The 15,384-nt window shown below is 43.1% G+C and overlaps 1 protein-coding gene across 1 annotated transcript; it reads left to right on the top strand.

The window, feature by feature from the left end:
• Positions 1-258: 258 nt before the first annotated feature.
• Positions 259-14,575, top strand: c17h14orf180 (chromosome 17 C14orf180 homolog). The gene is made up of 9 exons (XM_078289579.1): positions 259-478; positions 1,434-1,464; positions 5,047-5,133; positions 6,514-6,634; positions 8,797-8,827; positions 8,937-9,045; positions 11,089-11,252; positions 11,446-11,578; positions 12,777-14,575. The coding sequence occupies exons 1-9, from the start codon at positions 326-328 to the stop codon at positions 12,980-12,982; spliced, it is 1,035 nt and encodes a 344-aa protein (XP_078145705.1). The 5' UTR covers positions 259-325; the 3' UTR covers positions 12,983-14,575.
• The last annotated feature ends 809 nt before the right edge of the window (positions 14,576-15,384 follow it).

Below are 15,384 nucleotides of genomic sequence, written 5' to 3'. Positions count from 1 at the left end.
GGGAGGGGAGGGAGGGGAATGGATCTTTTCTGTGTGAGTCGCTGAAGCTCCCTCAGCCTGCTCCTTGCCACCTGTCCTTGACTTACTGTGGACAGACGAGGCTGAGAGGAAGCCGCTCTGCTCACTCCTCCTCTGGCACCTTTCTGTCTGTGTTTGTGTGTGAGCAGCTGCCTTTTTTTTTCTTTTTTTTTTCTAATCTTTCCCACTCTGTCTGGCTCTCTCTCCCTGCCTGCGGTGCCTCAGTGGAGTGGCGAGGAGTGGAGCGTTTGTCCTCGGCCGGTGGAGCTCAGATGGGAGGCGGTGCTGCCTCTGGTTGGGACTGGGGATGCTGAACGGGGGGAGGGAGGGCCTGTTTGAGCTGGGACAGCAGCTCCAGCAGCAGGGGGAGTACCAGGCCGCCCTCCACTGCTTCCTCAGCTGCCTGCTGGGACTGACCCATGTGCAGAGCTTCACCTCTCTGCCCAACTGTCTGCACCAGGTGAGCCAGGGACTGAGAGCCTGAGGACTGGCAGACACACACATGCACACACACACACACACACACACACACACACACACACACACACACACACAAACACAGTCTCTGTCTCTCTCTCCCCCCTTCTCTCTCTTACACACACATACACACATGCATGTACGTTATCATTACATGCATGCTGCATATTAGCACTATATCATGCATTTCCATAACCTTATAGACACATTTGCATCAGTGTTCCTTTGGAGCAACATAGATTAGCACGCATAGAGTTAACACTAAAGCACACAGAGGACACATTCAACCTTGATATCATTAATGCCAATGTCAAATGTAACGGCACAGTTCCATCATGTCTCCCTGTGTTTACACTGGAAGACGTGGATATAACGTTTGTAATAGGAACACTGCTCAGTTTCAGTCTCAGAAATGATACGTATCCTCAGTGGGACTGATAGTGTGGTCTGTGCATACTGCTGGATGAGATTTCTGATGCAACACTCACATAACAATGTTATTAGACACCTCACATTGTTGAAAATAGTATACAGTTTATGGGGACTTATGTGTCTCCCATTATGTGCAGGCTATGTTTTCCTATTTTTGAGTTCATGGGCATGAATGTTTTGGTATTGTTAAGTTGGGCCAAAGTCTTAGCAGATTACATACCAGCGTGCTTTACAAGGCCCTCCTACAAAGCCAGGGCTAAATACTTTCTCCTATTTAGAAGTGCCGGAAGAAACGTCCCAAATATCAAAACATAGCCTTTACTCCAGAACACCGGAATGTGTGGCATGATGTTGACCAGAGCCATAGTAAGAGGGAGAGTGAAATGACTCGCTTTGACAAGCAATGACATCACACATGTACACAAATGAGAGCAATTCTGGAAATTAATTATTCAACAGTTTCAACATTTAACCATGTCTCTTATCTGTTTTCCTGTGCTTTACAGATTGCAGAACTCTTCATCACTGAAAAGAACTGTATCCTTTATTAACAAAATGAGGAAAAATCAGTCTTCAGTCAGATATCTGATCCTTTCCTACACTTTAACGTTCATGTTCCCTTCAGGTCTGTGAGTGCGAGCGAGCAGGCAGGAATTCTATTTCTGTAAGGCTAACATTGAAAGGATTGTCAGTGGAGGCAGGCATGGTAAATTCCAGTACAAAGGGGGATGTGGATCCTCGCAGAAAGCGGTGTAAAGCGAAGGGGATGAGTGAATGTCTTTGGGCGAGTTCATAATAACACATTCGTCCCGGAATGCCTTGCGTTTTGTCTGTAGCTCAGGCTGTGTGTCTGTCTGTTAAGAGGATTTGTAGGCTCTTATCTCTGTACAACAGCGGGAGAGCACTAATTAACCTGTATCTGCACTGACTAGCCTGCGTATGGCCACAGCTCTGCTTCTATAGACTATAGCAGTATAGGGCATAGAGATAATAGAGAGGTGTCACGTTTCAGGATATATTACCCCCATGGCTCTGCTCCCCGTTACTGAGACAGTCCAACACTTAACTTGCCAGCTCAGGTTATCTACCTCAGCAAGGCTCTACCCTTCACTATCCATTTCCCAAAATAGGTCGATTTGCTGGGCTTCACTTCATCAATAGACGTCCATAGGCTCCTCTCAGAATGAAAACGTACCTACTTAAGACGGCCATCTATCATGACAGGGTTAAGTCTTTTGACATACAATGTTACATAACATCATGAATAGTAATGATAAAATGGTGTCATGTCATGTCAACAGTGGCACTGTACATGTGTGGTAGTGTTACCATGTTACATTCTTACTTTTAGTGTAACATTACAGCCATCAAAACGTAACTACGTCCTACATTACGTTTAGTAGGTCAGTAAATCTAGAGAGCAAAACTATGACAAAATAATGACAAAAAAAAAAATCTCTCTGTAGGTATTCATAACTGCGTAGTTACACAAAGCTGTGGTAATCACATGACATAATACAGTAAGTATTGCATATAATAAGTGAATGGAAAACATGGCAGTGTAAGACTGTAACACTGTTTACTACTATATCATTGCGGTTTAAAAAATCTTTAAAAAGCCATTGTTCATGAATTATTATGTTGTTTGCAAAGATTGAAAGTATCTGATCAATTTCCACAGCATGCCTGAGAGTGGCTTTAATGTTTGGTCAACGGCAGTTCTCATGAGCAGCGTAAGAGCCGAGCCGGTGGTGTTGTGGTCTCTGTGGTGGTCCATAGGGAGAGAGGTGAAGGGTCAGCACGCTCAAACAGAGAGCTGGATGGGAACTGCAGGGTTTCACAGGGAGAGCAGCCAGAGCATTTGCAGCATCTCCTCACATGGCGTCTCTGGGTCTAACCAGAGCCATTATGAGGGGAAAAAAAAGCAAAGCCACGTTTAAAGTTGTGTGTATCCTTATTTCATGCTGGTGCGCTGGCTTCGTTCCAGGCGAATACATTAGGTGGAGTTGATAGTGGCAGTGCCATTACAGCTTAAGGCTTGTGCTGTTGTTATCAGGGCTGGCAGGATCTACAGTAGAAGTGACCTTTGTCCGAAGCCAAAAGCTCTCTTGGCTGGTGAGCATTTATTGATGTGTGTTTCATGAGAAGTAAAATTGATCTGTCAATTTGACTTTGATCTCAAATAAAAGGTGGAATACCTTCTGGGGATATCAGCCAACATCTGTGTTTATCCTTTCTTTTTTTAGTGGATATAGAGTACAGAAGGAGGCTGCATCGGGATATATTCATAAAAATACTACATAAAAAATATATCATATTGGGCTATATAATGATAATTCCAGAAATCCCAGATTCTTAGGGGGTGGTTGTACTTCTTAAGGTTATTTCTGCCAGAGTTGTGTGGCACGTGTCATCAGAGGTGCCTTTGGAGGTGCCTTAGTTAATGGAAGTAGTTGGAGCACGGTCCAATTACAAGTCCGGAGCAGGAGGAGGGTGGAGGGGGGGGGCGAGTGCCTATTCCCAGGAGAAGATTGTATGAGTTTCCTGCTGTGTCGTTGTTGTGGTCCTGCCAGGCTAAAAATATCTGGGCGACTAGCAGAAGTAGTGCTCTGACCTTTGATGATTGCTGTTCCACTAATCCTCCCTCCCAGATGGCCCTCCTCACACTCACCTTATTCCTCGCTGCCAGGTGACTCCCCACAGCTGAGACACGTATAATGCATTTCTGATGATCCTGTGATAACTCCCTCAAGATCCACTCACAACACACTTGTAGTATTGTGCGTAGTGATCTTTTTATCCCTGGGTGTAATCAAATGTGCTTCGTTTTTTACACCAGATTGGTATGTTATCTCTTCCATTTCAGGTGTTCATACTCAGCAGCTTTTCTTAATATATGAACCATGCTAGGTGTGTAGCGGCCACCAACATTCATCCCTCATCATCTATCTTTCATGGCAATAGTATCTGGCGTCACTCATCAGGAATACACATTTTAAGAGGTTGTTTTATTTAACATCTCTCTATCTTTCAGTCTGATGAGGACCGCATTAGATTCTTGCTGTGCTGTATCTTGTTTCTCATAGTAGATCTGAGGCTTGCCTGTGCTGTTCCCCCAGTGGTGTTTAATGCTTAGATTATTCTCCTGGTGACAGGATGAAGGAAACCAGCTGTTGTGGTTTTCAGTTCTATGTCACACCGTTCTTGGAAAGTGGAAACCTGTCGTCCACCTTTTTAGCTTCAGCATGAACCTTGATGAAGACCAACTGGTAGATATTTAGCTGTATATGAGATAAAGGGAGTTACTAGAATGGCAAGCAGTGTTGAATTACCAAAGGCTGAATATAGTATGTTTTACACATGAGAGATCTGCTGTTAAGTAGGACATTTAGACCGGCAGCGCTGTGTTTATTTTAAGCATTCTCTGTGCCAGTGGTCTTTAAATTCACCTGTCAAGTATCAATGGTGTCACTTTCCAGAGGGATATACTCTCTGAGTGCGCAGCATGCTTTTCACAAAGCGAACAGCCTCTATTTTTAGGGGCTTTTAATGGTTGAGTCTTTTCATGGAAACAAATATTAAAAAAAAGCTTAATAGCTGGCATGTAGATCAATCCAAATTATTCTGTGCTAAAGATAAAAACTCTCGCCTCTTTCAAAATGTAGCAAACATTCATGCCTAATAGCTAAAGCAGAAACCCTTCCTCCCAAAAGAAATAAATAAGGTTTTTCGTAGGATAATTGACATTTCATTCAATATTTGTGAACATGAACAACTTCCTCCCAAAGCTAGAAACCAGAGAACCAATCAGTGGCCAACAAAAAAGTCCCAGGATTTGTGTATTGATGAGAACATCAGGAGTCTTGGCTTTATTGTTTCTAATTTTTTACAGTGAGTGAAATGTGTTTCTTTTTAAAATCCAGGCCTCAAGATCAACAATCTGTGTTGGACAGCAACAGCAAATATTACACCTTCTGTTTGTGCCTGAGGTCATGTTCAAAAGGGGGGAAAAAAAGAAAAAAAACATTGTAGTTGGGCCTGGCAACGAGGCTGTTTTTAACTTCAACAACTGACTAATCCTGTTGACAACTGAGACTGATCCTTCACCCATATAAACAGATGGGAAAGCTCTTCAGTTCATCCAGGCTGAAAAAATGTTCTACGAGGTGGCACTGATTGAGCTCACCGCCCTCCAGGGGAGCACAGGCAAGTACTCTTGCACTTTTGCCATGATAATAAAAGCTTCTGGGAATATACAGTACGTATTATGTCATGCAGGTCAGGATAGGTCGGACACTTTGACTCAAAGCTGTGGAATCTGACTTTATTGTCCATCTATTTTAAAGGCAGTTCGCAAGGCACCTAAACCCCAACTGATCCAGTTAAGCTGTTCAGTGACCGACAGTAAAGGACTGTGGTTGTAGTGGGCAGCTCTGCAGTGTGAAAAGTGTGTGCTAAGGTAGGGCATCGCTGAAAAGGAGCAAGTTTGCTCAACAAACCTTCCCTGGGTAAACAAAGGTTAAAAAGCGACTTCCAACTTTATGTAACCTGCGTCAACAAACTACAGGCTGCTTAATCTACAAAAAATCTATAGATGATTACACAATGTGTTTTCATAACACTCCAGAAGTCCGTTCTTTAGCTCACCAAGCCAATAGGAAATGATGATCCATTTGACCTAAGTCCATCTTTATTTACAATAAGCCTGGTGGAGCTCTGAGCGAGCGTTCACAGCAGGGCCGGTCATCCATCACCTGCTGCTGCCGCCGCTCCAGACGTCTGCCTCTTCCTCTCTGTCTGCTGCTGAGGCAGCAGCCCAGTGTAGCGTGGGCAGAGTGCAGAGTTAGGGGACAGGCATAGTAGAAGACAAATGGCCGCACTTGGCATTATCTCATTAGGAGCTGTATGGCGCCGTGGAATACTGAAGCCCCTGATTCAGCACTCACTGGGATTGAATACTGGGCTTCTCCTGGGGCAGAGCTGGCACCAGCTGCAGTCCACAAGCTTGCCTGCTCTCCCCATTACCATCGTCTGTCCACCCATTTCCCTGCGTCTGATGTTAGTCCTCATTTTGTGCTTTCTGTAATGCAAACCACTGTCTTTACCTTTACCTTATCCTACTAGGATTTATTTGTACTTGCTTCTTGCCTGGATTAAAAGACAACGTCACGTGTGTGTGTGTGTGTGTGTGTGTGTGTGTGTGTGTGTGTGTGTTTGTGTGTGTGTGTGTGTTTGTCTCAGTGTTCCAGTGGGCGTGGTGTGTTGTTTGACTCCCATATCCTCTCTCTCCTGCCCTTATCTCTGTTCTCTTGTCTCCAGTCTCCAGTTGGCTCAACTCTACTGTTCAGGCTTCACTTGCTTCACCTCCACAGTCCCCAGCGCTGCCAGGCAGGCAGATAGCCAGATCTCCAGGCTTTTTGGATTCATTTTTCAAACTTTGCAGAGAGAGAGACAGAGAGATAAAGAGAGCAAGCGATAGTGATAGAGTGAGGGATAGAAAGAGGAGCACAAGGACAGACGGAGGGAAAGACTGAGAGGTTTGTTGGCAGGCTGACTGTGATTCCATGCCCTGTGTTTGTGTAACAGGGCCTCAGGAGGAGGCTATGTTGGGCTCTGCAGGATGGGCCACCCCAGAGGAGCTTTCGGAGCAGGCCTCCCAGGCACAGCACCTCGAACGGCTGGCCCAGCTCTGCATCATGAGCAAGAGGTAGGTGCGACTGCTGGAGCCTCTGCTGTTGTGTATTTAATGGGGCGTTACATGCTCTGTGTGTTTAAGGGCTCAGTGGGCTCATCATAAGTGAGAATTTATAGTCAAACAAAATGTTCACTGCTGTAACTGTTTTGTATATGCTGTCTTAGATGGCATTCTGCTGGTGTTTTATTTGATCATTCGTCATTTCACAGCTCTAATCTGAGCTGAATGCAAATGCTTGTCTGTTGTAAAAGTGCAAACAATATATAGCATTTGTTACTTTCTGTTGCCAGTTTTATTCATTGAGCAACAGCTTGGTGCGACACGACCAATAAGTAGCACTTTTATTTATAGGTTAATTACCTCATCTTGGTTTTCAAGATTAGACTGAATTAGATTTTAGAGAAATAATATACTGCATGATCATTGAAATTAATTTTGTTAGTTATTTAGGGACTATTTCTTGATGATTTTGATTGGTTGGGTAAATTTGTGTGACTGTCTAAAAAAACTTTTTTAAATAGAAAGTTCACATTTTAGTCATGTGCCATACTCTATTAAAATGTTTTGAACAGAAGTCATTGCTGTTCTTACCTTTTTATTCATTGTGAAAGATGGGAGATTTTATTGAGGTTACAGAAAAAATGAAAAAATAAAACATGACACATGCACTCTTGTGCATGTATGAACACACATATACACGTGCACAGAGAGGAAAAACAGACACACACACATGTAATCGCATATGCCTTTCTGGAATGGAAATTTTTCGCACTAAATAAACTCCAGCACCAAGTATTTTTGGCAGCGTTGAATTTCCCTGTAGATGTGGAGAAAAGAGACACCGTCCCCTACGTGAGTTTCGAGTGTTGCCAGAGGAACACCTTAACTGGATCTGGTGTCTCCTGTTGCAGGGGTACTTTGTTAGGCCATAGCATGCACACATTTTCTATGCCTCTGTTGTCATTGTTGGGATTAAGCCATTTAACCTGATTGCCAGAGAGGGTGACGGAGGGTGGAAGGTTTGCTGGGTGGAGGGTTGGTCATGGTCCTTCATTAAGGCGAGGAACATAGTTAAACTTGAATGAGATGGTACTGATTGTGTATGACTGTACCCAGAGGCTTGGGTTTCTGGGTAAATAAGGACAAGCAGGAATTTGATTCTGCTCTTTGATCTTTTCTGGTAGACATCAGAAACTTGCCCACTGAAGAATGCATAAAAATTGTGGTAAGAAATAATGAACAAAAGGTATAAAATGCCCTTGGTGTCTTCATTTCAGGCATCAGTCTTTGCTGATGCCACCAAAGCCTCATTGCCTCCACCATCAGCGTCAGCCCCATCGCTCCTGTGGGCAGGAAGTTGTAATGCTTCCTGAATCTTTCAGCGATGTCGTAGGAAGTCCTTTGGGTCGGTGAAGCGCTTTTCTGTCTTCGGCGATCAGATGTCCCCTGAGGACCTTCTAAAACAGTGCAAACCGACACCTGGCCATTACTAATTGAAAGGAAGTGTGGCTTTGGAACAGTGATGCTGACATCTGTCACACTAAACAGAGCTTGCTCTACATCTATAGGCACGCGTGAGGGCGATGAGTGTCCTTGGCCGGCATCGCGGGCGGATATGAACGTAACAGCTGGCGGATCCTAAATGTGCCACATTATGTTCACCTAGCTTAGCACTAAAGGGAAGAGTGGTGGAAGGACACAACCCAGTAAACCAAGCTGTGAGCGCCATACCTTCTGTAATTCACCCTGGAGACAAGACGGGCAGCCAGCGCTGGCAGAAATAGGAGGTTTCCACTTCTTCCATAAGGCGGCCTCATGCCTGCAGCCCTGTCGTCTCTAATCACAGCACACGCATGTTTAGATTTGTCATGCTGCGCTGCTCCAAACACTGAAACAGATACGTTCACCTGACAATGCAGCATGCCCCACTAAGCTTGATTAAGGTCAGCCATTGTTATCCTCTCTGAAAAGACTTATTTATGTGTTGAAGCTGAACAAGAACGCCAGAGCAGAGATAGATTTCATCTGCTAACCCAGATTGATCCCTTTGAAAGAGACTGCTTTTCTTTTCAGCAGGTATCGGGTATAAAATATTTTTACTTCACATTTCCACACTGAACAAACAGGAAATCAATCTGTGTTTGCTTACTGGTGCCGTCTCCCTTTCCTTTCAGACCTCATCTTGCTTTAGAATACAGTGGTAAGGTATGTATGTTTCATTCTGTTTGTCTTAACCCTTCTATTCAGATAAGTGAACAAATAAACATTTAAATGGCACTCTTAAACCCCCTGTCATTTTCAATGCGTCTTTCAGGCCACTAAGATCCACCAGAGGGCCTTTGGTAACGACCACCCAATTACAGCCAGGAGCCTGGAGCTTTTGGCCACCGTCTATGCTGAGATTGGCAAGACTGAATATTCAGGTAAACACTCACCCAGGATGAGTGACACAGAGTGGTAAACACAACTGCCATCCTGAAGTGATGGTACTAGGATCGCACAAGGACTTGTGTGCATTAGTGGATGGTCAGACATGGCTGTGCGATTCAGAAAACAACACCTAACCAGCCAGTTGAGAACACCCCTCCCCACAGCGGATAATTTACCACTGTTAACACTGTCTGAGGCGTGAGAATGGAGACCTTGCTGCCAAGTTTACATGAGGCTGTCTCCTGAGGCATGACGATACCGGAACAGCAATGTTAGGCCCAAGAACAAGTTAACTACTCCGCTTCAGAGAGCACACAGCGCCGTGTGCAAGTGCTTTAAAGCACTTCAGTTAGCCTTTATAAAAATGTCAAGTCAAGGAAGTGTTAAATTAATAAACACACTTGCAGTACTGTTGGACATGAGAGTGGTTTTATATAGAGCCGAAAGGAAAAGTGGCTTTGTGGCTTTGACAGTTTGAGGCCACTGTTTTGTTGTACCCATGCTCGGCTTGCATTAGGAGGAAGCTACATTCTTCTCCTGTTTCTGAAACTTGGCATTTTTGTGAAGACTGGTCTGCTGTAGAAAGCCAGAAGTAGAAGCAGCCTTGTTGGTGAGTCAGCTTTCAGAGGCAGCGAGCAGGCCCTGCTACGTAAGGGCAAAGATTTACAACATTCCTTGTTATTCGTTTCAGCTGACTTTCTTTAACATGCCAGGTGACATAACAAAGTGAAAGGTCAGCGGCGAGGGCATAATTTGTTGTTCCAATATCAGGTCACATGGCACTGTGCTCTCCCGTCACGTGTGTCCCTCTGCACTTTTTGTGTCCTTCAGTTTGTATTGTACACAAAGGAATCCTCTCTGACCTGGGACGGCTGCAATAGGTCGTTTAAGTGTTTACAGCTGTCCTTCTCTAGATCCCCTTATCCATGCCCATATTGTCCATACTATTGGCTATTATGCTCTTGAAATTGTTTTTATACAGTACATATTAATGGGATTTTTTTAATTTCAGTATTTCATAATTATACTAAATCACCAGTACTATAGTTATACTGTACTGTGCCATGCAGCAGTACTGGTGAGTACTATGAAACTATAATTTACCAAACTACAAACTACTGTACTTAACATTGAAAGAAGTTCATTTTTCACTCTCCTAAAAATAATGTAGTTCGACAAACTATCACAGCTTTGTGAAAGCAGTTCAAATACATGCAAACTACTTCGCAAATAATTGTAATATTTCAGCCCAGAATGTAATTTAGGTACAGTACAAAAAAAAGTATGACTGTAATAACACATCGCTCTGGAGTTAGATATTAATCCCATGTTGTGGCAGCGTCACTGGCCTGGAATCCAAACTCTGACTGCTAAAGGATCAAATGAACATTCAAGCATTCAATTAGCAGCAGGGATAGATGTGTGGTAAACTGTAAAAATCGATCTATCTATCTATCATTTAATAGAGTGACTGATCAATCGGTGTGAATAGACAAAATCACGAACATCTACAATATTAAAATAGATAACAGGGTAACTTTATAACTTTTTCAAACTATATAAAGGAACAACATCTGTCATCACCAGTTTGATGTCAGTATCTGAGGTAAAGGTTTTAGTAAATCAAAACTTACATATGTCAGATGTGTAGAGTAGTCTTGAAAGGTTTTGATACAGTTTCCTTGATGTTCTCATGGGAAATCCACAGAGGGATGATGGTACGACTATTTTTGGAAACTGAAACAAGATCGTTTAAAATTAGATTTGGTGAACGTCACATGCAAGTTCTATGAGAGAGTAGCAAGCATTAAACAACAAGTGGGTGGGGAGTCAGTGAGATCAACTCCTAGTTACTGAGCTCCACATGGCAGTGACAGAGTTAACCCGACTTCTTTTCTCTGAAAGGTTTGTCCTGCTTTGCATGTTTAACTTCACTTCATCGCCTGTCTCTTGAGCTGACTGCAGACTCCAGTGGTTTTCGGTGCGAGGTGCAGCACCAGCTTCCTACTCATGCATGGTCATGGTTCTCTTCCTAGACTCCCTGGGTCAGTGTGTGTCCGCGCTGTCCAAGCGGTTTGCTGCTGCGGAGTCCGTCAGAGACACCGTCAACTGTCTTCCTCACTCCCACCGGGAGAAACACTCAGAGGTCCGCCACAGAAAGGACACCCACCACCAACAGGAGGACACACCGAAAACTAAGGTAACGCTTTAGTCTAGAGAGGGAGGGAAATACCTGCAGGCATCAGCTGTGCTTCCAGGGATATGAGCTGCTTGTTTGACTACATGTAAAAGATCTGTGCCTTTCAACCGCTTGCTTTAAGTCTTTGTTCAAACTGTCTTTAGAGCTTGTCTTCTGTATACTCATCCCAAACTGTTCCTGATCCTCTGTCAAGGTAATCAATGGTAAAGTCCCCACCTCCATACTAAAGAGGCCAAGCCCCAACTGTGGGTCAGACGCAGAACCCACCCACAGACGGAAAGGCGAGCGGAGGGTTCGATTCAGGGAGCCAGAGACCACTGTACATGGTGAGAAAACACAGAAAACACAGAAAGGAAAACACAGTCGGCCATGACCACAGGACCGCAGGATCCTAGTTTTGGCAGTTTGACAGCCTGCTCAGCGAGGTTCAGATGAGTTATGTTGAATCGTGTTTGTTTGTACAAGCAGAGAGAAAGTGCTGCCCTCTGGTGCATCGACACCTCAACCAAACTAGTACAGTCACTGCATTTCATCCGTATTCTCAGCAAACCTGTCCATCTCAGCTTAGCATCTACACACACATACAAGGTCATTCAACATAAATTATATGGTGATGAAGCTCCAAATAAGTGAATGCATTCATACAGTAACCGTATGAATTTAGATTGGATAATTTATGGAATCTACCTTTAAATCTGTGTTACCCCAGCTTGCAGAGGGGCCCTCACACCATATCCAACAAAGGTGTCTGCCTGGCACTTACAGTAGCAGTAAAACCCAATGAACAAAATGCATTAAAAACATCCTGAGATTGCATCGTAAACTATTGTCCTTTGGGGATTCTGTAGTATTTAATGTAATGCTGCGAGAAGTCCAAACATGAGCAAGTGATTTACTCTTCATGGTTAATTATGCATGCAAATGAGGCAGCATGGAGCCTGTTCCAGAGAGATAATAGCGTTTGTAAAGGCGCAGCAGAGCCAATTGTAGCTGCTGTGATGTACAGCAGAGTTCGGCTCTTGTTGACTGACTGGCCTCTTTTCTGTCGGCTTCACAGACATTCCATACTATGACTGTTTAGGTGGTAAGTCTGTCTGAAAACTACGTGTTCACAATCACTAAATTACTATGCATGAGTGTCAACTACACTGCACTGTCTATTTGCAAAGAATGTATATAATTTTGTGTGTAAAAAAGCACAATAACCTACAAGGTTAATTCTGACTTCACTTTAACATTGTTGCCCACCGTATGGATTTTAGCCTCTCACTCACACTCACTTTATAACAATGTTTGAAGCACTGAGAGCACAGTTTGTGTGACGTCTATACTTATAATTAGTAACACATAAACTCTTCCAGCCAGCACTAGCCTCCTGCCAGGTGTTGTCCTTGTTGGGTCAGGAGGAAGGGGAGCACAACGCATGCTACAATTCAAATTGGGGATAGACAAGCCAAGATGCTCATTTACAAATCAAAATGTTTTGTGAAAAACAGATTGGTCTTGTTTTCTTTGGGTGTGTAGCCTATGAGACGACACCGGCCCGCCCCCACCTCGCCCTGTTCACCTGCCTGTTCCTGCTGATGTCATTCCTGGGCGTGGCCATGTACTGCACAGACCGCCGGCGCCCGCAGCGTGTGTGCGAGGAGCTGGAGGCCGCGCTGGCTGTCTACCTACTGCATATGAAACAGCTTCTCTGGGGCTGCTGGATATGGCTGACCATGCAATGACTGAGACCAACCACAGGCGGAGACATGGAGCATCATCTAACATTTTCACACCCCTCCTTTCCTATCTTTGAAGGTGCCCGGTCCCACACACACCTCAGCCGTTTGGCAGGCTCTGTGCACTATCTGTGTTGAGATGAACTGCTCTCACAGCGAAAAAGGGAGAAAAGTGTAATCCCTGAAATATGTAGCTTCCATGCCTGTATGTATATGTACCGAGGCGGCAGGTATGCCGCTCTCGATATAAGTTGTAATGACGTTTTGCACATCTGCAATGTTGATGCTCACATGTAATGCTCACTTAATCACAGCAATCATTTGATTCTTTTCAGTTCGAGTCACAATCTATTGTATGTGAGTGAATGTTTCCATGGAATGCAAATATTTATTTTATTACAGTACTACATCATTTTGTGTATATCAGATACGACACAGAACTGAATGTGTATATATGGTTCAGTATACTAAGGACTATCACAATATTCAGCCTTGTAATTGCACATAAATGAATGTAGAGACGTCTGGAAATGGCTTTGAGTCGGCACGGTACACCTTGGAGATAAGGGGGGAGGGAAGCACAAATGTGGAAACTCTTTGATAACGATCATGAGAAAGAGACACAGGGCTGCAACACTTCACCATACCCAGATGAGTGAGTAGATGAAAAGACCTTTTCCTTTGCAGACTTTATACTGTATAGTCTTCCGTGCGCCTGACCGTCTTTAGTCAAATAGATGGTTGATTCCTAGTTGGACAGAGGAGAAAATCTGCAGCACAATATAATGAATTCTCTCTCCTTATCTATCGTCCAAGAGAATATAGTCAAATTGAATGAATGCTAATGCTTTTGACAATGTTCCTCTTTATAACTGCTTGAATGCCACAAAATGATATCCTTTATCCTAAATGTTATTTATTCTTCTATACTGTATATCTGCATCTACGCAAATATCCAACTTTACATTATCTTCGATTTTTTAATTTTTTTGTTACCTGTTACATTTCTATTTTCGAAAAAAAAAAAATCAAAAAATCAATATTCAGGTTTTAATCTTGATGTCAAATGCTCATCAAGCTTTAGACAAGTTTTTGGATGGGCGTGGGCTTATGAAATATGTACACAGACAAACCTAGGATGTACTCCTCATTTAAGTTCGTTAGTATGAGGCCAAACACAGAAATGTTATGGAACCAGTTATCTCGTCACTGTGAGTTCCTTTGTAGTAACGAAACAAATAAAATTCAGATAGCCAAACTACCACAAAAAAATGGGTTAGGAATCTAAGGGCATAGCGATGCACATCGCATAGACCTCTCAATATGAGCAATAACACACATCACATAGTTTCCAGTAAAACATTATTCTTTATATAACATGTTTCAGGGAACACAAAGGGAAGCGTTGGATTTTGGCGGTCTTACATTTGAATGTCAGAGCAATATAAGGCTAATAATGCCTATATAGAAGAAAGAAATACTCTGTCTCTGTACTGTCAAACTGAACTGTCATTAGCAATAAAACAATATCCAGTGAACCCATGTCCTTTATGCACATTTTGCTTCGTAACTGCATTTCACGGCTGTCTAAACGTTTATGGTCACTTTGAAAGAAGTGCCTTTTTGGAGGGTTTTCTTAGTTCCTACCTTTTTTATGATTTGAATTGTTTTGAATAAAACTGTCATTGCATATCAAAGTCAATGAAGCAGATGACTTGCTTTCTTGTTTCAACATTTGACAAGGTAGTGTGTGTGTGTGATGTGTGTGTCACAGGGAGAGAGAGATGCATGCAGGTATATGTGTGTGTGTCTAATCACAATATACAGTATATTGGTCTGTAGCCTATAGTGTGAAGCTCAGAGGAAAGGGGAAGCCTGAATTACTATGGAACAAGATAGGATCTGTTTGTCTCACACAGGTTACTAAAGCATTTCGGACTGGCTGCCCAATGTATGAATATTATGAACTACGATTTCTCATTTATAAAATACCTTTTGTAATTGTAGATACAGCTGTAAATACACTGCAAAAGCACACACCGTTTTACTTTGCTGCAGCATGCAAAGAATTCCCACTTCACCAAGACGTAGTGCTCATCCTACCAGACAAAGCCTATCAGAGACACATTTGTTCGTTTATAAAAGAAACATCCCATAACATCTAAAAACCACCCTATTCATTTGTCATGCATAAGGTCCATGCAAAAGTTACACAAAGACAACATGATCCATTTGAAGCGTCCTTTCTGCCAATCTGTCTGAGCCATCAGCGTTGTGTTGCTCACTAGGGAATCTTGCTCATGAGTTGGGGAAAAACTAACTTGGTGTACATCCCTATTAAATACTTGTGGATTATCAAAGCTTAATAATAGCTGTGTGCCTCGAATGGGAATGCATGTCAGCGCTAA

This window comes from Centroberyx gerrardi, chromosome 17 (assembly GCF_048128805.1).
Source record: "Centroberyx gerrardi isolate f3 chromosome 17, fCenGer3.hap1.cur.20231027, whole genome shotgun sequence".
NCBI lineage: Eukaryota > Metazoa > Chordata > Actinopteri > Beryciformes > Berycidae > Centroberyx > Centroberyx gerrardi.
This window is presented reverse-complemented; position numbering and strand designations above follow the sequence as displayed.

Coding starts and splice junctions, on each gene's coding strand:
- c17h14orf180 (XM_078289579.1), top strand. CDS start 326: ATGCTGAACGGGGGGAGGGAGGGCCTGTTTGAGCTGGGACAGCAGCTC. Junction 5,134..6,513: donor CGCCCTCCAGGGGAGCACAG/GCAAGTACTCTT, acceptor TTTGTGTAACAG/GGCCTCAGGAGGAGGCTATG. Junction 9,046..11,088: donor TGGCAAGACTGAATATTCAG/GTAAACACTCAC, acceptor TTCTCTTCCTAG/ACTCCCTGGGTCAGTGTGTG.